The following is a 24,408-nucleotide window of genomic DNA, read 5'->3' as shown; positions in this document are numbered from 1 at the left end:
TTCTTGCTGACCTAATGCGTGTGAGGAGAATCCCCCTTCTCAGTCTTGGCAAACAACATGACCTCTCACTACTTGCAAACTCAGTGGCTCCACATGAGTCAGAAAACAGAAGGAGAATTCTGTATTGAGCCTCAGAGATCACTGTTTTGCAACCCCCTCCATCTCAATACAAAATGAAACACAGACACCTTTCCACTCAGAATCTAAAGAAAGAAACACATTTATTACAGTGACAAGAAAGAGGGGGCGAGGAAATTGGGGGTGTAAATGTAATGAGGAAAGGATGGGACAGTAGGACAGTGATCTAAGCAGCTGTACTGTTCTTTCAGTTTGTTTCAATTTTTACAAAATGAACAAAATAACACTGAAGAGAGATAAAATACATCAATATATTTACGTATTTTCAATCAATAAGAGCTGTCTAGCCAACTCTTGGTGTTCTTAAGTTATCGTAAGTAACTAATATTGCTGTGTGTTGTTTCCTCCTCCTATTTCTCTTTACAGCTGACAACTTTCCTCCAAAAAGAAGAGATGACTGGTGGATGTATATTTGAAGACTCCATGTTTGAGTTAAGAAAGTCAGACTTTCTGAGTGCTCTTAGACAAGGCTTTTGATGTGCAATCACTATGCCTCCTTCACACAATTTTACGGAGGGATATCATTCAATTATAATCCTCCCATGTTTTCCCACCGCTTCTTCCTTCTTTTTTCTTACCACAAAAAATGTATTAAGGAGGAAAGAGTGGAATAACAGCACAATCTCTTTGCAAGTGTGGACAGGAAAATGTGCGACTGAGGCACAGTGGGAGATGTTGTCTCTGTGAAGCTAGATGGCATGTTGGGGATGCCACCCTTTCTTTGTCACATTCCTTACATTTCCAGTTGTAGATCCATTTCATGTCCTAAATGGCCAGTCCTTTCCCCTAAAAAGCGTTGCTTTTTGCCATCTCTAAACATTGTTAATCATTTACTAAAAAAATGAGTACGAGTTTATTTGGTGTGATGCATCTACTCACAGCATTAGTGGCAACTTAATTGCTTCCTAAACTAGTTCCAGGTGGTAAAAGCTTGTGCTCAATCCCCATACTGAAGTTAAGGATTTAGAGGATTAAACGTTGCTATTTGCTTGGTTTTGTCATGGTTTTATCTTTGTGCAATTCTGAAATATATTGTTGTTTTTTAAAATGTCCATGGCTGCTTAGTGCTCTGAAATGCGGTGGTACATGCGGGGGTAGCAGTGCCAAGGCTTTTTTGGTACACTCAGCCCTGAAGATGTCTGAAAAATTGCAAGAGCCAGGGAAATTACCCTCTCTAAGCCTTATCTGACTGGCTTGGACCTTAGAAAGCAGGGAGAAATCCCATTTTATATAGAAATGCTTATTTCTCAGTAAACTGATGCAATCCTCTTGCTTTGTGCTGCTGGCACTCAATTTTGTTTTGTTTTTTGATTCTGAAGTTTCACTGAATAGTGTAACTAACTTTATTTTGTTTAAATGTAGTAACAAAGCTGTCAGGGTTGGATCTGAGCCCATAGAGTCCCAAAGCAGCTCTGATTATGAGGAGGGGATACAATCCATCAGAGAGGAACTCTCTCAGGTTTCAGAGGCGCAGCTGGAAGGGGAGCCCCCCCCCCCCGCTCACATTCCTGGGAGTGACAGTGACCCTGACATGGAAAGGGAGAGACAACTTGAGCTTTTAGATGCGAGGCGCAGGCACAAGCGAGAGGTTGCGGGAGCTGAGCTCAGGCACTAAGGCAAGGCACTGTTGGCTTGACGTCAACAGTTGCACCCTGAGGCCCCAAGGGAGAGGGGGAGACTTTCCCCTCCTACTCTTTAAGTTCAGAGAGTTGCCACGCTTTCCCCCAAACGGAGACCAACTGACATCCTAACTCTTAGAAACCCCTGGTAGGCTATTCCTTTGTATTTCCTCTGAGTCTCAGGCAATTAGCATCTGTAAGCTTCATTAGGTTGAATGGAATTAAAGCCTTGGAAAGCAGCTCTTTTGTCTGAATGTTGATTCTGGCTATTGGAGGATTCAGAAGGCAACAGGGGCAATCCTGACAAAAGCAAAAATCTTCTGGTGTGGCATGGTGCTTGCAAGCTGGAAGGCTGGAGTAGTGGGGAGGTTGCAAAAAAAATGGCAGACAGTAGAAGGATTCCATCTCCCTCATGAGGAAACCCATCCATCCTAGCACCAGTTTTGAGGGTCTATACCTTGTGTTGGGCCAAAGAGACAGAACAGGTATGCTGCCCACCCCGCTGTCCAGCAGTCTCCCTGCCTGAGCTGGCTGAGATGGTCTCGGAGGTGGTGCTGGAGAACCCTAGGACAGTGGTTCTGGGGGACTTCAACATCCACATGGAGGCTATCCTGATAGGGCCTGCTCGGGACTTCATGGCAACCATGACAACCATGGGGCTGTCTCAGTACATCACTGGCCTGACACATGTGGCAGGACAAACCCTGGACCTAAGGCGTGTTTCCACACTATCGGCTTCACTTTGTTTGCAACTTTGTTGCGATGTTTCCCCAATCACATCTCCTTTTCCAGTTTCCACAGTGCTTAATGTCCCGGCTTATCATTGCTGTAGCCTGGGGCTCTGTGCTGTTTCCACTGAGCTCTAATCGAATTATTTCCTTGATGGCTGGGTGGAGTCTGAGTGGAGTCTGGGTTGGGTCTGATTACCTCATCAGTGTTCCTGCCTCCTTGGCCCAGGACAACGGAAGGAGAAGCTAATAGATGAGTACCAGATTTTAAAAAAGGAATCAGCTTTGCTGTGAAGAGAGGCTTTCACCCTCTCCCACCCTTTCTCCTTTCCCCTGAAAGTCCAGATGCACCTGCATTTCAGGGGCAAGCCTCATTGAGCACAATGGGTGTTACTTCCAAGTAGACACATATATGCTTGTGCTGGGAAAGTGGGGGGGGGGTAGAGAACACAAAGAGGGAAACTAGCCCCCATTTTAACCCAGAGGACCTCATTGACCACAATGGGACTTACTGATGAAGAGACAGTAATGGGTTTGTTGTGGGAAAGAGACCGAAACCAGCCCCCATTTACAGGACCTCTGTACAGGATCATGTACAGGATCTCTGTATGGAAGCTGTGAATGAGTTACATCCTAAGGCAATGGACCAAAGCCTCAAGATCACGCTTGATCGCATTTAAGGAATTGGGCTTTGATATGTGCCCTGTCAGTTGAGGGACGTCTCTGTTATTTCTGTGGTCATTGAGAGGTCAAAGCCTCATTCAGCACAATGGGAGAAAAAACCCTGTCTGGGGTCATGGGTTGTGTTCTAGTGCTTATTTTCTTTTATGAATACTTTTTATTTATTTTGTCTTTATAAATGAAATAAACAATACCAACAACCTGATCAATAACTACAATGTCCCAGCAGAGAGACAAAAAAGAACGGGGGTAAGACAACCATGAAGGGTGTGGGGGGAGTAATATGCCAATGATGCCAAGGGATAGAGTGACCCCACTCTGCACCCTGAGCAAATCACAGCCAATGTCATTTTTCATAGAAGCTTGGGCTGTGTGTGTGACTTTAGTCATTTTCTATCTCTATGGAATTTATGTATTTATTTGATTTCTATCCAGCTTTTCAAACCCAGAAGGATATTCAAGATGGCTTACAAAAACCCACTACACCACAGTAACCGTCCCAACCTGGTGCCCTTCAGGTGTTTGGGCTTTTAACTCCCATCTGCCCCAGCCAGCATAGCCAAAGGTCATGAATCCTGAGAGTTGTTGTCCAAAACATCTGGAGCATACCAGGTTGGAGAACTACACTACAGTAACATTGGGGCTGGTTCTACTCCCTTTAGCTCATGGCATTTTGCTGAAGTAGCATGTCCTCCCTTTACCCAAGAACTGCAGGTGGTTGCACTGTCCAAGGTCAGAGAGGGAGAAGCCAGATGTAGGAGATGGGCCTCAGATGAGCTGCTAGGCAATGGCACTTGGATCTGCTGCTGTCTGGTGTGACAAAATCACAATGCTTGCCATGTGGAGTTTATATTACCGTTTATATGTATTTGCTGTGTTAAACAGAACCCAGATAAGTAAGGTTAACTGGTGGTGAGTGAATGAAAGGTGGGTGGGCCTTGTGTGTGTGAGGAGACAGAGTTTTATAAAGGCAGGAGCAGTTGGTTGCTTAGATGGAGATAGCATTTGGAGACTGGGGAGACCGGGCCTTAAGGTTTGTTAAAGCTACATGTAAATAGTGGGGTTGCGGGAATAGGAGTTAAAAGGGGTAGAGTAGGTAGGGACTGAATGATTATTTATAAGATATAACATCTCTTGTATTAAATAAACTTTAATTTGTTTTTAAATTATAAAATCCCACATCTTGTTCATCTTTCTGCGCTACCAATAGTGTTTTTCCTGAGTATTCTCCTGGTTGGGTAAAGGGAACCAGTTAAGCACATTGGGTGTCTCTTTTATGTGGTGAATTTAGGGGCTGAAGCTTGTGGGACAGTGAGGACAGCTGTCCCAAAGCAGAGGCAGATGGACCTGAGGGAGGGTTACGTCACAACTGGCTATGTGTGTGTTCCTCACTCCTTTCCCCCTAGAACTGCAAGGTCCTTTAACTGTCCAAGGGCAAAAAGGGAGGACCCAAGGGAAGCAGCTATGTCTTGGGTAAGCTGTTTTACAATAAAGGAATGCAAACATAGGAAGCTGCCTTATACTAAGTTAGACCATCCATCCATCTAGCTTGGTTTTGTCTACACTGACTAGCTGAGCTCTCCAGGATTTATAGATGGGAATCTTCCCCAGCCCTACCTGAAGATGCCAGGGAATGATGTTGGGACCTTTTGCATGAAAAGCATAGAATCATAGAATAGTAGGGTTGGAAGGGGCCTACAAGGCCATCGAGTCCAACCCCCTGCTCAATGCAGGAATCCAAGTCAGAGCATCCCTGACACATGGCTGTCCAGCCTCATCTTGAATGCCTCCAGTGTGGGAGAGCCCACCACCTCCCTAGGTCATTGGTTCCATTGTCGTATTGCTCTAACAGTCAGGCAATTTTTCCTGATGTGCAGCTAGAGTCTGGCTTCCTGTAACTTGAGCCCATTATTCCGTGTCCTGCATTCTGGGATGATCGAGAAGAGATCCTGGCCTTCCTCTCTGGGACAACCTTTCAAGTACTTGAAGAGCGCTATCATATCTCCCCTCAGTCTTCTCTTCTCGAGGCTAAACATGCCCAGTTCTTTCAGTCTCTCTTCACAGGGCTTTGTTTCCAGTCTCCTGATCATCTTTGTTGCCCTCCTCTGAACCTTCTCCAGTTTGTCTGCATCCTTCTTAAAATGTGGTGCCCAGAACTGGACACAGTATTCCAGATGAGGCCTAACCAGTGCTGAGGAGAGGGGAACTAGTACTTCCTGGGATTTGGAAGCGATGCTTCTATTAATGCAGCCCAAAAGAGCATTTGCCTTTTTTGCAGCCACATCACATTGTTGGCTCATATTCGGCTTGTGATCGACAACAATTCCAAGATCCTTCTCACTTGTAGCCACGTATCCCTCATCTAGGAATGCTCTGTTGAGGGTTTTACTGTGCAATCACTCTGCCTTGTTCACAGAATTTAACAGGGAGTCCAGATGATGAGTTCTTCTTTGTTCCCCATGTTTTCCCACTGTTTCTTCTGTCTTTTTGCTTAGAGCAGAAAATCCATTGAGGAGAAGGTGGAATAACTGCACAATGTTTTTTTTTATCCAGATGGATGTCACTAGGAGTCATCCATCTGGAAGCACCAAAAATTAATAGACTCACTCAATTTGCCGAAGTTCTGGTTCCTTTAAACCCCTTCCTCCCACAATCCCCAGAGTAGAAGTAAAATCCAGGATTTTACACTGCAGTCCTATGCATGTGTACTCTGCTTGTTAATTTAAAACTACAATTAAAAATAACTGCAATAATAAACAATAAAACAACGAACAATAGAATTGCATGAGCTGGAAATAGGAAACAGCTAATTAAAAAGTCTATTTTGGAAGGAGGTACCAGGAGCTTACTAGCTGAAGGACAAACAGGAAAAATTTCAGTAATATTTTGCCAGACGATACTAGACAGGCTGGTGCTGCAATTAGATTTTAAGTTTTAAAGGAATTGCCACAAGTCAGGTCTGAAAAATGATGAGGGCAATGCAAGAAAACACTGAAATGTAAACATTCAGCAGTGATATTATGTGGATTCTCCAGAAAAATGTAATGCATTAATGATGTTAATTCCAGAGGGATCAGGTAGTGTAGAAGCAACTAGAGATGTGTGCTGTGGTTTGCACAGTTATGAGGTGTTGAGTTTCGGTAACTAGTTTTGGTACAGGGGTGTCTCAGTAATTTGTTGTTCCCACAACACAATCTACTATGTTGTACTGATTCTCTTGAGAAGTAATGTCAGAGCTACAGATGCTGACTTCAACTGAAATGCTATACTGTAATTACCATATCCTAATCAGAACTTAGATATGGGAAAGTTTGGCTATTACATTTGGTCCTCAGAGAAGCCATGTTGCAGGCTTGGGTTTTCAAAACCTTGACTGGAAGCTGTATGTAATCCTGTGTAACACACCTCCATGGAGCCACAGTCATCAAGGTTAATCGGACAACATACCCTTGACCTTGGGGATCCCGAAGCTAAAACCCTGAAGTTTAAGGTCAGACCCTGAGATCTGCAATCCTATGCTAATGTATGCAAAAGACTGTAAATAATAACCATGTGCTGTCTTAGCTAGGTTCCTCTGAAGTGTCTGACCCTGTCTGTTTCAGTTCAGTGATTCATCTGACTGAGCTCTATTGTTTTTCTTTATTTCCATTACACCTACCAGCAGGCAAAAGCTTATACTCACGATATGAGCAGCAAGTGGAGCTCAGTTTCCTCTGACATGGTGGAGTGATGATTTTCCTTGCCAACAACAATAAACAGCCAGCTCCAAATATGACAACTAGTGAGCTGAGGAGTGATGTGAGCTCTGCATGGAAAAAAAGAAACATGTTGGAGATGGCAGGTTGGAAAGGATCTGAGAACAAATGTGATGAAAAATGAAGATAGGACAGGAGATAGAGCAAAGAGGAAAAGTGGCATGGAAAGGGACCAGGTATTAGAGGGATGATTGCAGAACTCACCCGGGGAATTTGGTGGGTTTGTCACTGAGTTGCTTGCCTCACAGCGTGCCTTGCAATCTTGCTCACTGCAGCTGAAAGTTGAAAAGGAGAGTTGGGTTGCAAAGGAGGAAAATGCTACTAGCACTTAGATTGCTCCTATTTCATTGTCCCTTGAATCTCTACTCAGTGACAGGAAACATGGAGAGTTAAGTTACTCAAATGAAGCTATCCAATTGGCCCCTAAAATGGGTCATCACAGGGTGGAAATAGGCATTATCTTGGTAAATGTGTTCCCAAAACTGTTTGGCCAAAACAACCTGAATATGGCGATCAGTAGGTGCATTGCAAGGGAGGATCAGCAGGTAGGAGCAAAAGATGCTTAATCCTTCCGGTGTCTGCTGATTCTCCCTTGCCAGTGCTGTCTGGTCTCAGAGCTGGCTGAAGAGAAAAGTAATTTAAAATGAGGGGGAGGGTCCATTCCCAGGGGGAATTGGGGAACAGGAGTTAGGTATCCTGCTCTTAGCTGCTATCCTCTCCAACTCTGCATTTGACTTATGCGGAAAACATGCCTTTGGAAACCCTGAGTTTCCCTCATCATGTATAGTTCTACACATAATGAAGGCCCCTTCAGTGACTTGTTTCTTTGCAAGAATGTAGTCCCACATTTTGCAGTAGGGATGGAGTTGTATAGATAGAAGGAATGACTGCAGAATCAGCAGGCCTCAAACACAACTGTTCTTTAATTCAGCACTCACAGATGTGATTACTTAGCAGAAGGTCCACCCACTGTTGCTCCTCCCAGCTCTACAGGAGCTGCCAAGGTTCAAGACAATAACTAAGCCACAGTACCCCACTAGGATAAATAATAGATGGCAACCTTTTTGCCACAGAGGGCTGCATGCCAGCAGTGGCCGTAGAGGGAGCGGGCAGTGGGCAGGTCTGGCTTCCCCACCGCATCTCTCTCACACAAACATACCCCCCCCACACACACACAAGAACCCTTCCTCTGCATCCACGTATCTTTCCCTGTCCAGTCTCAGCATACATGGATGGGAGAGGTTTAAACCCTCCCTCCTGACACACTGAGATCCCAGGGCCAATCAGCTGGACAGCAGGGAGGCACATGATGGTTTTTCCCAGCACTATTTTGCTAAGGAGTGCACCAACTGGGGGGCTCCTCAGCTATTTACAGCACTAAACCACTGGGCAGTGGAGAGGGGCATGATGCAGCAATCCCATCAGACAACTTCTCTCACTGCCCAGTGGATTAATGCTAGGAACAGCTGAGGAACACACTCCTCAGCTATTTCCAGCACAAATCAGCCAGGGAACGGGGCAGAGAATCAGCTGGAGGGAGTGGGGAGGGGTCCTATGGGCCACACAGAAATCAGCTATGGGCAGAATGTGGCTGACGGGTTGCCCTTATATGTTTAAAGGACTAGACAATGAGATTCCCCACCTGCTGCATGGGGAGCAGCTGCTTTCAGCTGTCTGGAGAAAGAATCCATAGTGACACTCACATACTGTGTCACTGAATGTTGTACCTGGGAAGAAAAGTGAGAGAAGCCCATAATGATTAACAAGAAACAATATTCCAACACTGATTATCCAGGGCCAAACTAGATGTGATGCAGAATATTTGTGTTCAGGATTTCTTGTGGTTTTAAAGAAAATGTATCAAGAGCTGTGGGGTGCCCCAACCAGGCTGCAGTGCTAGAGGAAGGAGTTTAATCCTCCCCCACACCCCATGCTGTTTCCTGATTAAAATGGCAGGGCCAGCCTGTGGAGGATAATATACAGGTACTCATATACTACCTGTATGTTTTCCCTCAGGGAGCAAATAGCAACTTCAGAAGTGTGATTTCAACCAGAAAGCAACATTAGGAGGGAAAGGTAGAGTTAAACTCCTCCTCCTCCTGCATCATGATATTAATCTGATTCAGGGCCGATGGGACTGCTATTCCATTTTCAATACATTGTGGGAGATTCTGATCACAGACCCCCTGTGGTACTTCTAGTTATGCCCTTGGTGGGGGGGGGGGTACAGAACAGATGAACAAATATAAGGGCTAGAGGAGAAGGAATCACTCCACCACAGTGGTGCATGGGAAAAATGTTTCACAATGGATCGAGGAGCAGAAGAGCATGACATTCTAGGCAGTTGGAGGATAATGTTGATGGATTATAGGGAGTATAGAGAGAAAAAGCTCACTTACAAGAAACTGGAAGGGAAGTGCTATAGAGCAACAGTGTTCAGACACTGATGGGCAGCGGCAGAATCAAAAACAAAAGAAGAGGCGGCCCCTATCTGGGGTGAGTATGTGCATACATAAGCAGAGAGATGTGGAAGAATGAAGAAACTTCTTTATAAATTATATTAAATGGATGATCAAGTGGAGAAGGCTATGGATATGGATACCTAGGGAGTGGAGGAAGAAGAAAAGCTCCATGGTAGCAGTGAAGTATTGCTTTATTTTTCAACTGATAAAACTTTATGCTTTCCCAGCTCTGTGCTGGGAAAGAATGCATTTGTTGAATTTATTCCTGTCAGAAAAACAAAAGAGAGCCCTTGCTGGATCAGTCCTGCATTATGTTCCCAGAGTGCCAACCAGCTGGCCACGTGAAACACACAAGCAGGACTACATTGTGCTCCTTCCGGTGCCAGGTGAAGACCTTTTTATTCTCCAGTATTTTAGCACTTTAGCTTCCTAGTCTTTTACCTTTGGTGTTTTAAATCTGTATTTTAAATCTCTGCATTGCTGCTAGGTTTTATTCTGTTGTACTGTTACATTGTGGTTTTAAGCTTTCATTTTTTATATTGTTTTATGCTGCAATTTGTGGTTTTAATTATTGTGAACTGCCCAGGGAGCTTTGGCTATTGGGCGGAATAGAAATGAAATGAATGAATGAATGAATGAATAAATATAATAGCACCGTGTTCCCACTCGCATTCCCCAGTAGCTGTTATACAGAGGCATATTGCCTCCAACGCTGGAGGTAATTATATAGCCATCATGTCTACTAGCCATTGATAGCCCTATTCTCCATGAAACTGTCTAATCCTCTTTTAAAGTTGTCCAAGTTGGTAGCCATCATTACATCTTGTGCCAATGAATTCCATAGTTTAACTATGTGCTGTGTGAAGAGGTACTTCTCTCCATCTGTCCTGAATCTCCCACTGTTCATCTTCACTGCATGACCCTGGGTTCTAGTTCTACAAGAGAGGGAGAAAAACATCTCCTTAGGGCACAGTCCTATCCAGATAGGCGGCCACTTCTGAACTCAGAGGCGACCGCCTATCCAAAGCAGGGCAGGAGAAGCACGGAGGGGATCATTCCCTCCACGCTTCTCCTGCCCTGCATTTTTGGCTAGACAGCCGATTGCGGCTGTCTAGCCACGGGAGGATGGAGCGGGGAAGGGGGCTACTTCGCGTGCTGCCTCCGAGGCAGCGCAGAAGTAGGGGGAGGTTGGTTCTCCAGCACAGGCCCCAAGGTTGGTTCCCAGATAACATGATATCCTATGGGCATCTAGCCGCTGTCTAGCGGCCATAGGATTGTTCCCTCCTTCACCTTATTCCACAGCAAGCATAATGTTATACACCTCTATCACGTCCCCCCTTACTCACTATTTTTCTAAGCTAAAAAGCCTCACACTTTTTAACCTTTCCTCATAGGGGAATTGCCCCAGCAGCTCCACTAGATACCAAATGTTTTATGAGCAGAGTTCAAGATAATAAGCTTTAAACCCTCCATGGTTCTAGATATCCAGGAAGTTCCTTCTCCTGTATGACCCTCCCTGCTCACCCAGGTCATTACATAAAGCCTTGCTCCATATTCTTTCTTAGACTGAGATGAGGATGATTGCCATGAGAGGCAACACATTTTCATCTTCATTATGAAATTTCCTTCCCCCCAAAAGAGCTGCTGTTAAGACCTTTATCCCACAAGAACTTTGGGATGGCTAGCTGAAGTATTTTTAGCTCTTTGCTGCGGCTTTTAATGTGCTTTGTTTTCTTTTGGTTTCGTTGCTGGCACATTTTATTGTGATTGGATTGTAAGCTTCTTTGAGCAGAGACCTGTCTTTTTGTTGAAGCTCCATATGCATTTATGGTGCTACTATTACTGCATTCAGTTTTTATATTTAATAATGCCTTGAAGGTACTAAAGGGCTCAAAGACAGATCATAAGTTTAAAAGAACACATAAAGCTGAGGAGAAGGGAGGACGATTGAAGGAAAGAAATTTTGTTAGCACACAAAGAGATCGCAGTGAAGACAAACAGCATTGCTGTAGTCAGAGGGTCTGTTTCCAGGATGAATGATGGGGCAAGTAGACTCACATTGATTCTGTTCTGATCATACTCACACGTTTGCCTGATTGTTCCATTGTGACAGGGACTGCAGTTCTTGCAAAAGAACTCAGAAGTGTGGCTAGTCCGATACTGATTTTCAGCACAGCCACAGACTGTATCTCCCTCAGGGGTACAACTGGATACTACTATCTGCCCAAAGTCTAGGAAAAGAGTTGTGGGGGTCAAGGAGACAGAATTTACTAATTTTACATAGATCATACTGGGCCATGTGGCAACAGAGCAGACTGAACAGTAAACAGAAATTAATCCCTTTTTGATACAGTTTTAAAAAAATGGAATTTGTAGATCTGGCTAGTTATTTATTATTTGTGTTCACATTTTATATAGTATTTCTATAAAATGCTTTGATCTTAAGAAAAAGCAGTATACAAACATTTATCTGATGCTCCCAAAGTAAATCTTGCATCGAAAAGCCTCACATAACATTCTTAACAGGTTTATGTTATTACGCTCCTACCCACCATTTAACCCCTTTGTAATTTGATTCCTGATTCATTTTATCCCTGCTCATTCTCCCCACTCAGCCCATATACGAAGTTCCAAATGTATATATTTCACTGCCACTCACTACTACTCTAACCAAACATATGAAGAACAGACTTACTTGAACGACAGTCTTGGCATCCCAAACACTTATCTGAGTAATTCTCTTGAGACATGTAGGTACCCTGCGGGCATTCTAAGCAAGTGGTTGTCTTATCTTCTCCTAAACAGTGTTGTGCAACATACGTTCCTGCAAAATAATTGCACAACTGTAAGTGAAAGGCACAGGGGGGAAAAGTCACCCATTGAGACAAGAAATGCAGAGCTGAACATAGAATGAAATTGTCAATTTAGTGTCATCTGGGAGCAGAGGTAAAATAGAAGTTAGGGTGCTTCCAGACCTGCAGCTTCTAGCACTACCAACCAAAAGTATTGTGCAGCTGTTCTGTCTTTCCCTCCTTAACAGACTTCTCTGTGGAAAGAAGAAAAATAGCTGTCGAAAACACAGGAGAGTTGAATAAATATTGAGGCAAGGCAATTACATGATAAAAGCAACCCAGGCTGTGGTCTCAAGTGTAATCTGTACTGGCTGATCCAATAAGGGAGTAGGGGTGGAGCATAAGCACTGGCTTGGTTACCATTTAGATTGCTGCAGGTGCTCACTTGCATGAAACAGTACAAACTCAGACACCTGCAAAAAAGCGGCAAGGTGGTGGTGGTCCTTACTATTCTAATATGCTCTCTTACTTATTATGCTGAAGTAAATATATGGTTTATATTTTATTCATTCATTCATTCATTCATTCATTCATTCATTCATTCCAGGTGTTTTAAACCCTACCTTCAATCATATTTGAAGGGTGATATACAAGAAAGTAACCCCCCCTCCATTAAAATGTAAACTAAACATATAAACTAAAGGGCCATACGTTCAAAAAAAGTAGCATGACATAGTCAGCTTAATTAAAATAATATATTTTAAAACCTGAGAAAATAAAGAAGGTCTTTGCCTGGCACCAAAACAACAATAATGCAGGCAGGCTCCAACCTCATCCCTCTGGAGAGAGTGTTCCACAACTGAACCCCACCACCAAGAAGAACTTCTATGTGGCAGCCACCTGCCTCTTCTGAGATGGAAGGCATAACCACAAGAAGTCCTCCACTAAAGATCTTAATTTGCAGGTAGGTACATATGGAGATCTTCAGCAAAGGAGATCGTTACCTGGTCGTGGTGCTGAAGCTTGAGCACCTCAATGACGTCATGAGCTAAACCGTGAAGGGACACCCAAGACGGAAAGGTCATGGCAGAGAGGTCAGACTAAATACGATCCCTGGGGAAGGAAATGGCAACCCACCCCAATATTCTTGCCATGAAAACTAAATGGATCAGTACAACCAGAGATATGTCGGTATACCATCAGAAGATGGGATTCCCAGGTCAGAAGATGGTCAAAATGCTACTGGGGAGGAACAGAGGATAAGTTCAACTAGCCCCAGATGTGATGACACAGCTAGCTCAAAGCCGAAAGGACGGCTAGCAGCCGATGGTGCTGGTAGTGAACGACGAATCCGATGTTCTAAAGATCAACACACCATAGGAACCTGGAATGCAAGAGCTATGAGCCAGGGCAAATTGGATGTGGTTACTGGGGAGATGTCAAGATTAAATATAGACATTTTGGGTGTCAGTGGACTGAAATGGACTGGAATGGGCCACTTCACATCAAATGATCACCAGATCTACTACTGTGGACAAGAGGACCACAGAAGAAATGGAGTAGCCTTCATAATTAATAATAAAGTGGCTAAAGCAGTGCTTGGATACAATCCAGAAAATGACAGAATGATCTCAATTCGAAATCAGGGTGAGCCATTTACATCACAGTGATCCAAATATATGCCCCAACCACAGATGCTGAAGAAGTCGAAGTAGATCAGTTCTATGAGGGTCTGCAGCACCTACTGGATAGTACGCCAAAAAAAAAGATGTTATTTTCATTACAGGAGACTGGAATGCTAAGGTGGGTAGTCAAACGACACCTGGAATTACAGGCAAGCATGGTCTGGGAGAACAAAATGAAGCAGGACATAGGCTGATAGAATTTTGCCAAGACAACTCACTATGCATAACAAACACTCTCTTCCGACAACCTAAGAGACGACTTTATACATGGACTTCACCAGACGGTCGACACCGAAATCAGATTGACTACATCCTTTGTAGCCAAAGGTGGTGGATATCTATGCAGTCGGTAAAAACAAGACCTGGAGCTGATTGTAGTTCAGATCACAAACTTCTTATTGCACAATTTAGAATCAGACTAAAGAAAATAGGGAAGACCCACAGATCAGTCAGATATGAGCTCACTAATATTCCTCATGAATATGCAGTGGAGGTAAAGAATATATTTAAGGGACTAGACTAGATAGGGTCCCGGAAGAACTATGGATAGAAGTTCACAACATTGTTCAGGAGGCGGCAACAAAAAACGTCCCAAAGAGAAAGAAAACCAAGAAGGCAAGATGGCTGTCTCCTGAGACACTGGAAGCAGCCCAAGAAAGAAGGAAAGCAAAAGGCAACAGTGATAGGGAGAGATATGCCCAATTAAATGCAAAATTCCAGAGGTTAGCCAGAAGAGATAAGGAATTATTTTTAAACAAGCGATACACGGAAGTGGAAGAAGATAATAGAATAGGAAGGACAAGAGACCTCTTCCAGAAAATTAGAAACATTGGAGGTAAATTCCAGGAAAAAATGGGTATGATCAAAAACAAAGACGGCAAGGACCTAACAGAAGCAGAAGAGATCACGAAAAGGTGGCAAGAATATATGGAAGATCTGTATAGGAAGGATAATAATATCAGGGATAGATTTGACAGTGTGGTCAGTGAGCTAGAGCCAGACATCCTGAATAGTGAGGTTGAATAGGCCTTAAGAAGCATTGCTAATAACAAGGCAGCAGGAGATGACGGTATCCCAGCCGAACTGTTTAAAATCTTGCAAGATGATGCTGTCAAGGTGATGCATGCCATATGCCAGCAAATTTGGAAAACACAAGAATGGCCAACAGATTGGAAAAAATCAACTTATATCCCCATACCAAAAAAGGGAAGCACCAAAGATTGTTCAAACTATCGAACAGTGGCACTTATTTCACATGCCAGTAAGGTAATGTTCAAGATCTTGCAAGATAGACTCCAGCAATTCATGGAACGAGAATTGCCAGATGTACAACTGGGTTTCGAAAAGGCAGAGGAACTAGAGACCAAATTGCCAATATCCTCTGGATAATGGAAAAAGCCAGGGAGTTTCAGAAAAACATCTATTTCTGTTTTATTGACTATTCTAAAGCCTTTGACTGTGTGGATCATAACAAATTGTGGAAAGTTCTTGGTGGTATGGGGATACCAAGTCATCTTGTCTGCCTCCTGAGGAATCTGTATAACGACCAAGTAGCAACGGTAAGAACAGACCACGGAACAACGGACTGGTTTAAGATTGGGAAAGGAGCACAGCAGGGTTGTATACTCTCACCCTACCTATTCAACCTGTACGCAGAACACATCATGCGACGTGCTGGGCTTGATGAAGCCAAGGCTGGAGTTAAAATCGCTGGAAGAAACATTAACAATCTCAGATATGCAGATGATACCACTTTGATGGCTGAAAGCGAGGAGGAGCTGAGGAACCTCATGATGAAGGTGAAAGAAGAAAGTGCAAAAGCTGGGTTGCAGTTAAACCTCAATAAAACCAAGATTATGGCAACCAGCTGGATTGATAACTGGCAAATAGAGGGAGAAAACATGGAGGCAGTGACAGACTTTGTCTTTCTAGGCGCAAAGATTACTGCAGACGCTGACTGCACCCAGGAAATCAGAAGACGCTTACTTCTTGGGAGGACAGCAATGACAAATCTTGATAAAATAGTGAAGGGCAGAGACATCACATTGACAACAAAGGTCCGCATAGTTAAAGCAATGGTATTCCCTGTAGTAACCTATGGCGGCGAGAGCTGGACCATAAGGAAGGCTGAGCGAAGGAAGATAGATGCTTTTGAACTGTGGTGCTGGAGGAAAATTCTGAGAGTGCCTTGGACTGCAAGAAGATCAAACCAGTCCATACTCCAGGAAATAAAGCCAGACTGCTCACTTGAGGGAATGATATTAAAGGCAAAACTGAAGTCCTTTGGCCACATAATGAGAAGACAGGATACCCTGGAAAAGATGCTGATGCTAGGGAAAGTGGAAGGCAAAAGGAAGAGGGGCTGACCAAGGGCAAGGTGGATGGATGATATTCTGGAGGTGACAGACTTGACCTTGGAGGAGCTGGGGGTGGCGACGGCTGACAGGAAGCTCTGGCGTGGGCTGGTCCATGAAGTCACGAAGAGTCGGAAGCGACTGACCAAATAAACAACAACAAAAACATATGGAGATATTATACATTTCTGGCGTGTGAGTGATGTGGCAAGTCACCCAGCCATAATCTTCACGAAGAAAATGTCCCTCTTTGACTAGCATAAACAAACCTTCCAGTTTTTGCAAACAGACTGCCTTTGCTCCTGAGGAAGGAGAGATTAATTCTCCAAAACGCAATGAATTGTTAATAATAGTCAAGAGAATTATTTCACCAGGACTGGGGATATGCTTCCTCCTCTTTTTCCTTTTGGTCCAGACATGTACTGTTGATGGGTGGCTTTTCTGACCTAGGAGGAACCAGTTTAAACTGTTCTAAACATGATTGCATTCCCGCTGAAGGATCAGAATCACAGTGTGGGATGCGGTTACATCCATCCTTATTGTTGGAGGTCCAAATGCCCTCCATGGCACAAAGCATCTTCCACCAGCTTATGCATTGCACCAGCTGCAATTCCTGGGCAGAGTTTGCCTGGGTACAATACTGCACACTCTAGTAACATTTTTTAATGACTGTTGTGGATTGTACATGGAACTGCCTTGGAAGACTGTTCAGAAACTGTAGTTTCTGAACTAGCTGAGTATATGGATCATACCTCACCAGTTTTGAAACAGCTGTCAAAGTTGAGGCAGGTGGTGATAGGAAATAAGACCCTCTCAGCTGTGGTACCCATGAGTTGTGGTGCTCCAGTTTTGGAACATTATTCCCAAAGAGGTTCACTAGATGACACCTGTTTTCTTTTTTGTGCTAGGTGAAACCCTTTAAGCTTTTCCAGGGCTTTAAGATTTGGTTTCAGCCTTACATTACTGTTTGCTCTGCTTTTAATTGTACTGGTTTGTTCTTGTTTCCACTGATTTTATGTAAGCTGCTCTAGGAGCTTTGTTGGCTAAAGAGTGGGGGGAATTGTCTACATAAAAATAAATAAAACAGGTAGTTAGATTTGATTTTATGACACAATGACATCAAGCCATATTGCACCATACACCAGATTATGTTGCAAACAGCCACTGCTGTGTTGCTACTTCTTTCATGCCAACACTTTGTTGATAGAAGAACCAGGTCCCAATAATTCAATACCTTAAGGAGGGCTATTGCCAGAGAGCACTGCTCCACCATCATTTTGTGTAGCCCCTCACAACCACACTGGTTCCACATGGCTATCTGGAAAGATAAAATTTAGTCTGGAAAGGATCTAGCAAACTAGGTCAAAATGCATTTGAAAATGCATCAAAATCCTCTACAGAAGTGGAGTGCCCGTACCTTCTATACACTAGTGTTGGATCTCGTAAAATTGTTAGATGCCCAGCCATCCTCCAATCCCAATTGGAGGAACAATAAATATTGTTATATTGTGGTTTTAATGCTTTTATATTTTATATTGTTTTATCTTGTGCTTTTTGGTTTTAATTTTTGTGAATCACCCAGAGAGGTTCAGCTCTTGGGTGGTATAGAAATGAAATGAATGAATGAATGAATAAATGTATCACCTATCAAGACTGGCTATGAAGAAACCTAAAATTTTGAGTGTCCTTTACCAAATGTATTTCAAACTCTACCTAAAGCAAAGACCAGGGGTGAGCAGACTTTTTTTTTTTTTAACTACCAACCAAAGTCTTATGCAAAAGATATATAACCAGAATTAAAGACCCCTAATTCCAGAAATTTGTTCTGAGTACCAGAACTGAACAAAACTCAGAGTCCACACAAAATGGTTACCCCAAGCATTCTTCATTTCAGCAGTATAATTTAGGATGGAAGGAATGTGGGTGGGAGGAGTCAGGGTCCCAGATCTATTCCCCAGAGCATTGAGTGTCCATTCATGCCAACAGAAGACTTATTTCTTGCCTTAATTGCCAGGCAGGGGGTGATTTTCAAGGAGGGGTGCAGCTGGGGAGGAAAGGGATAACCTCCCACATGTGGAAGCCCCCCCCCCCAAAAAAAACCTTCCCTTGCGTGTCAATCAAACTCAGAAAAAACTTTCCATTGGTGCTAATGGAAGCTTTTCTTCTAAACTTAATTGCATGGGGTGGGGGCAATTTCCCTCCAAGAGGGAAAGAGAAAGAAGTGGGGTGGGGAAGAGAGAGAGAGACTTCAGATTCATTGTAATTGAAGATAAATTATTGATTTGGGATGATCTGGGGAGGTTACAAATTAATTGATGAATTTATTTTATTTGAGATGATTTGGATGAGAAATTAATTTGCTGGCTTTACATTCTGTAAAATTTAAATAAATCCAAGGGATTACTAAATTTACATATATAGATATATATCAGCATATCCATATTTTATGCAAATTTGTATCCTATGGGCTGGGACCCCAAATCTTTTAATTTTCTAGCTATGCCTCTGGGGGGAGCCATTTTCTTGCTGCTATTAATAAACATTTGAGAGTCAGAAATAGGGATGGCATGGGAGTCCGAGTAGGGGGTGGAGTCCGACGTACTCCTCCCCATCCAGCCTCCCGGACCCTGCTCACCAAGCCGTAGGCACTGACAGACCTGGCCGCTGAGTGCCCCGGAGCTCAGCGAGCAGCTGGGAGTGCCACTGAGGACTCATCCTGCCTCTGCCAGCTGTCAAGGAAACCCTTGACAACAGGCACTGGCAGGAGGGGCCTTGGCGGCACCACAGTGCTCTGGCCCTGTCGTCCTTGGGAGGATGCCAGGGCTAGAGCACTTGGGGGGGGCGTGCGCCACGCAAAGCACTCCAGTAGTCAAACCCTTGTGCGCATAAAGCACAAGGGCTTGACTGCCGGAGTCCATGGAGCAGAGAGGAGAGGCGCCTCGTCAGGCAGGCAGGGTGGCTCACCAAGCAGGTTTGGGCCCTGCGAGCAGGGCGGACAGCTTGTGGAGCTCCCCCGTGCCCCAGATGGAGATGGATCCATCCATCCCTAGACAGAAATCCTTGCCAATCTACTGCAAATTACCCAGAGTAGAAATCCAAGTCTACCTTTTGCCATCCTCTGGCCTAGACCACCTCCTTTGTTAAGCAGGAACAAGACAACTGTCTCTTTTTGTGCACCTAGCAATTGCCATTCCAGGACAATCCTACTCTTTTGTGTGTCTGTGACAAATTCAGCCTTCCCCCCTTGATCTTCCTAGCAATATCTTTAAACAAAGCACTACACACCTACATTTACATCCCTATTCATTCCAAGCTGACTCTCTAGCTTCACCTTCACTGCCCAATAATCAGCTAATTTAGAAGAAATACTCTAGAGATTCCCTGGAGGGCCCCACAACTATTCCCCAGAGCACTGCATGTCCATTGATGCCAAGGGAAGATGTATTTCTTACCTTAATTGCCATGCAGAAGGTGATTTTCAAAGGGGTTTGCTGCTGGGGAGGAAAGAATTAACTAGGTCCTCCCAGGATAATGATTGATCAGTTTGAATTTCCCTCCCTGGAAATTCACCCAGCCCCATAGAAACCCTTCGGCTCTTTCAGGTGGTGGGCAATGGGTCAAGGCAAAACTCTTCCATGCTCTGGAGGCCTGGTGGGGGCACCTCACTGTAAGCCACTTTGCTGAGTTTCTCTTAGGATCTTGATAAATAAGGATTAGTAAGCTGGTTTGATGTTTTGATTTTGATTTTATTTTTAAAAGCAACTGAGTGTACCTCAACTTCTCTCTGCTTGGTTCTTTAATAAATAGATTGGATTGGAAACTGGAGTTGATTTGATTCTCTTGTCTAGCCTGGAAGTTGATCATGCTCATGTGCTGAACTGCTTGGCAAACACGCTAACCAGGTTGTGAAGGAGTTTAAAGGGAGCTCTTAAAAAGGGGCCTAATCTCCTCCATATATAAACTCCATCAGCCTGGAGGCTCCTGTGTCTCCTATGGGCAGGAGATACGGGAGTGGTACAGGATGCTATCTAGGGGCCATAGGATTGTCTCTTAGTGAAAGATAATCTAACCAGAAAACTAGATACATATAAGAATATATATATATATATATATATATATATATATATATATATTCATGCTTTCCCTTGAATACAGGTATGGAAGAGAACTTTGGTAATTTGAAATTCTGAGCAGGGAGGCAGTGAACAACCATCACACACCTCTGCTCTTAGAGAAGGAGCGGAGGAGGAAGAGGAGTTACTGTTTCTACCACTGTTACCCTCATCATAGCATCCCATCAAGCCCTCCTGCTCAGCAACTGTGGCTATGTTATGGAAGCAGAAGTAAAATTTGCCCCAGGAATTTTTAGTCAGAGGACCTCAAGCTGATTCCAGATCTGATGCCAGATCTGAGAAACTGATGCTTGGTATTTGGGGAGTAGCTGCTATTTTTGCTCCTTTATCCTCTCAGAGAATGAATAACTTCATGGATGAAAGCATTGCTAATGTTCATATTCTTCATGTTTTCAAAAAAATTAGCTAGCTATCATGTTACTATTCTTGCTCAGCACACATGCCTCTATACCAGGGGTGGACAACATGTGGCCCTCCAAACTAACTAGCATAGTCAATGGTGAGGGATCATGGGAGTTGTAGGCAAAAACATTTGGAGATTCACAAGTTGCCTACCCCTGCTCTATACACATCTACAAACTATTTCTCTGTGTTCAGGAAATATGCCCTTTCGGAATATGAATGACTGGAGGGAATTTAGCTCAGATGTGCTAGGGTAACCATTTTGCACTGTAACCTTGGCTCTATTCTGCTGGAGGACAGGCTGCTGTCTGTCTGGGAGAGCTGGCCCAGGATCTAGCAGGTTTCCAAATACCTGAGCAACAATGAATACAACGTTGGATTGTTTAGTTAAGATAAGCTTGTGAGTTATGCAGGGAATAACAGGGACAAGATCAGAGCTTTCCTAGAAATTTAGTTTTATTGAGAAAGTATGACCAATGGTAATTTAATAATTAACTGCAAAGGCTGTTCCAGAAAAGGGAGAGGGAACGAGGAGGATGAGAAGTGAGATCGCGATGAGGCTGTGCAGCAGACTGCTTTGGTTCCTGGGGCACGGGAGAGGAGGAAGGGATTGCAGCGGGAATTGAAAAGCTGCCAGGAAAGGAGGAGGGGGAGATGTGTGTTATGCTGTTTGAACTTCCCCAAATGCTGGAAGCAGACTCTGGGGGGATCCATCCCTCTGAACGGTGTAGAATCAGATGTGAGCAGCAAAAGAACAAATGAAAGTCACAGCATGGGGCCTCACTTAAAAGCAACACGCTGTCCTAATTAGCCAGCTGTGTTGATTAATGACCGGCTATAAATTCAGCCTTGCCAATGCCAGCCTTTTGCTGCAAACAACAGCGCCTTGTGATATCTGGTTGGAGCCATGGCGTCCTGCAGTGACTTGTGGAGCTCTGCAGGTTGCTTATCTCAAACAGCTCTGAAAAGGTTGAGAAACCTTTTTATCTTCCCCTGGAATTAAAAGGGGAAGCTTACAGTACCATCCGGATGAAATCTTGGAAGAACAGCTGCTTCTGCAGAGAAACAGAGGGACTGAAATCTAAAATTAGATGCTGGAGTGTCATCTACTGAATGCTGTTTGAAACTCCTAAGCAATTAGGAGACATAAGGACAAACGGCTCCAAATAGTATTTCTGAATTTAAACTACCAGCAATATCTGAGGACTTGTAATCAAATCTGTGTGTTTGGGTTTTTTTGTTTCTGCAATTACACTTGCTTGTTGTGCTTTTGAAAGTAGAAGATGGCAGTACCAAAGGAAAAAAAGAAAGGCTTGAGAACGTCACCTACCCCTCCCGATTGCTCTCCCGGAAAAGGTTTCTAGAAATGCCAGAGATGAAGAGGAGTTGCTTGCTTTGATAAAAACTATGTCTTCTCAGCTACCAGAGCAGTCAAAGAAACTTGAAACAATTCAGGACTTAATTATTGCCCTTCAGGGGGCTGTGGATTTAATTAATATCTCTTTTCAAAAGATGGAATCAAAGGTTAATGCTCTCGAAGATCGGGTTACTGCTCATGAAACAGCCATGGAAGTGTCTCATAATATTTTCTGCTCGAATTTCTCAATTGGAGGCCTTCACATGTAGAGCAAATCTACATAACCTTGGTATTAATGACATGGCTACTGATATAGATTTGGCTGAATTTATGAATAAACTTTTGCATGAGCTATTTGCTTTACCATCTGATTTTTTACTTGATATTGAACACGCATACCGTGTTCCTGGTTCAATACATGGCACTAAAGGGACTTTTGGGACTGTTATTGTTCAATTTTCATGAGGCTCTACAAAAAATTATCTTATGCACCTGGCAAGAGAATGAGGTGAGCTTCGGAGGGGACCAGCAAATGACAAGATTATGCTCTTTCCTGATTATACTAAAGAAATCGCTTACAGAAGAAGGCAATTCACCAAGGCGAGAAGTTTGGCAAAGCAAATTAACCTGCAATAGCATATTAAATATCCAGCTACATTTTCCATTCTTTCTGAAGGCCAGATGAAAAGATTTTTGGATCCTGATGGTGCAGAATCATTTTTAATTGGTATTAAAATTAAAACAAGGGAACCAACTCTCTCAGCCTCTGGAGTTGGAACTTAGCCATCTTTACTGTTCTTTTGAAGTGCTGTTTGGGCTCTAGCTGATAAGATGTCTAGGCAGTTTGCCAGAGTAAATGTTTGCATATTTCTGGGGGGAGGGGTTCTCCTTTTTTGCGTTATATTGTAATAAAATGCCTATTTGTGTGTGTATGTGTGTGTACACATATATATTTTTAGATATGATATTACTTAAAATATATAAATGATTTGCTTTTGTTTTTTATTTTTTATCTTTTTCTCAAACTTTTTTCTCTTTTGATTATTATTATTATTATTAATATTAATATCATTATGGGATTATTATTATTACTACTATTTCTTGTTGGCTAACCCTTTAATGTTTATTAATACGCATTAACTGAATGGTATGGATTGTTTGCTCCCATTCCTTTGCCATAAGACTGATGTTATGATACTGAAAGATAAGGTTTACCGTTTGTGCTGTAGTGGATTGAAGATTTAATAATACTTGCAATGTTTGGAAGAATGCTGTATAGTTATAATCTGCAACTGGACTTTTATTTAGATATTCGGTTTGTTCTTATTGAAGTTTAATATAATCCTTTCCCCCCCCCTTCTTTTGCTATCCTCTCTTTTTTGTTTTGTTTTTTCCTCAGAATACTGTAATGTTGGAAACGGAAGATTCTGATTATGTTGTTGGTAGTGTTTATTTCATTTATAAAAATAAAATAAAAATAGATTAAAAAAACAACAGCGCCTTAACCTTGGCTTTGCTTTCAAGATACCCAATCTGATAGGCTCCTAGACTTTGGCTACCCATCTGGATAACACTTTCAAAAAAACCCCTGACTGGCCTTGATGCTTGCTAAAACAGACACTGGTGAACTGACTTCTGGACTGCCTTGACCTCGCCTGTGCCTGTGCCTGCAAACCCTCCTCGGAACTTCTGTGTATGACTTTGGACTGAACTGGTTGCTCTCTCACTGCTGGTCCCAAGACTATCTGCACCTTGCCCAAGGCCCTTGCCTGTGTTGAAAGAGGACAGTGGCCAACAAACTGCCTGAGAAACACACTAGTACGACATCAGTGCGATAGCACCATCCCACTTATGTTCCCCAGCAACTGGTATACAGAGGCATACTGCCTCTGAAACTGGAGGTAGTATATAGTCATTGTGATTAGTAGCCATTGTTAACCTTATCCTCCATGAATTTGTCCAATCCCTTTTTAAAGTGATCAAAATTGGTAGCTATCATGACATCTTATAGTAGCTAATTCTTTCTATATGCTTGATAATTTTTTCTTTAATAATGCTTTCCACCAATTTATCCAGCAAGGATGTTAAGCTAACCGCCCTGTAATTTCCTGGATGTGACTGGAATCACACCCCCTTTTTTTTAAACATGGCAGTATATTGGCCATTCTCCAGTCCTCTAGTACAGAAACTGATCTTAGGAACATGTTACATATTTTGTTAGAAGATCAGCAATTTCACATTTGAGTTCTTTAAGAACTCCTGGGTACAGACCATCTGAACCTGGTGATTTGTTAGCTGTCAA

General features: G+C 43.1%; 1 protein-coding gene and 1 long non-coding RNA gene across 5 annotated transcripts in view; one reads left to right on the top strand and one right to left on the bottom strand.

The window, feature by feature from the left end:
* The window catches only part of LOC146352983 (uncharacterized), a 79,668-nt gene extending 64,057 nt beyond the window's left edge, over positions 1–15,611 (top strand). For 2 of the 3 annotated variants that reach the window (XR_014787907.1, XR_014787906.1), the window contains one exon: positions 505–6,821. This is a non-coding gene — a long non-coding RNA (uncharacterized LOC146352983). The other variant, XR_014787904.1, reaches the window with a different exon arrangement.
* LOC146352982 (tumor necrosis factor receptor superfamily member 1A-like) overlaps positions 1–24,408 on the bottom strand; it is a 74,855-nt gene that overhangs the window by 26,837 nt on the left and 23,610 nt on the right. For both annotated transcript variants that reach the window (XM_084835364.1, XM_084835363.1), the window contains exons 3-7: positions 12,079–12,207; positions 11,468–11,614; positions 8,564–8,648; positions 7,126–7,196; positions 6,849–6,971 (exon numbers count right to left, since the gene is read on the bottom strand). In XM_084835364.1, the coding sequence (XP_084691490.1) occupies positions 6,849–6,971; positions 7,126–7,196; positions 8,564–8,648; positions 11,468–11,614; positions 12,079–12,207 (555 nt within the window). The remainder of the gene's footprint in view (positions 1–6,848; positions 6,972–7,125; positions 7,197–8,563; positions 8,649–11,467; positions 11,615–12,078; positions 12,208–24,408) is intronic.

Source organism: Heloderma suspectum, chromosome 2 (genome assembly GCF_057233095.1).
Source record: "Heloderma suspectum isolate Gila_16-S chromosome 2, 16-S_ref, whole genome shotgun sequence".
NCBI lineage: Eukaryota > Metazoa > Chordata > Lepidosauria > Squamata > Helodermatidae > Heloderma > Heloderma suspectum.
The sequence above is the reverse complement of the archived record's forward strand: the minus strand, read 5'-3'. Positions and strand labels throughout refer to the sequence as shown.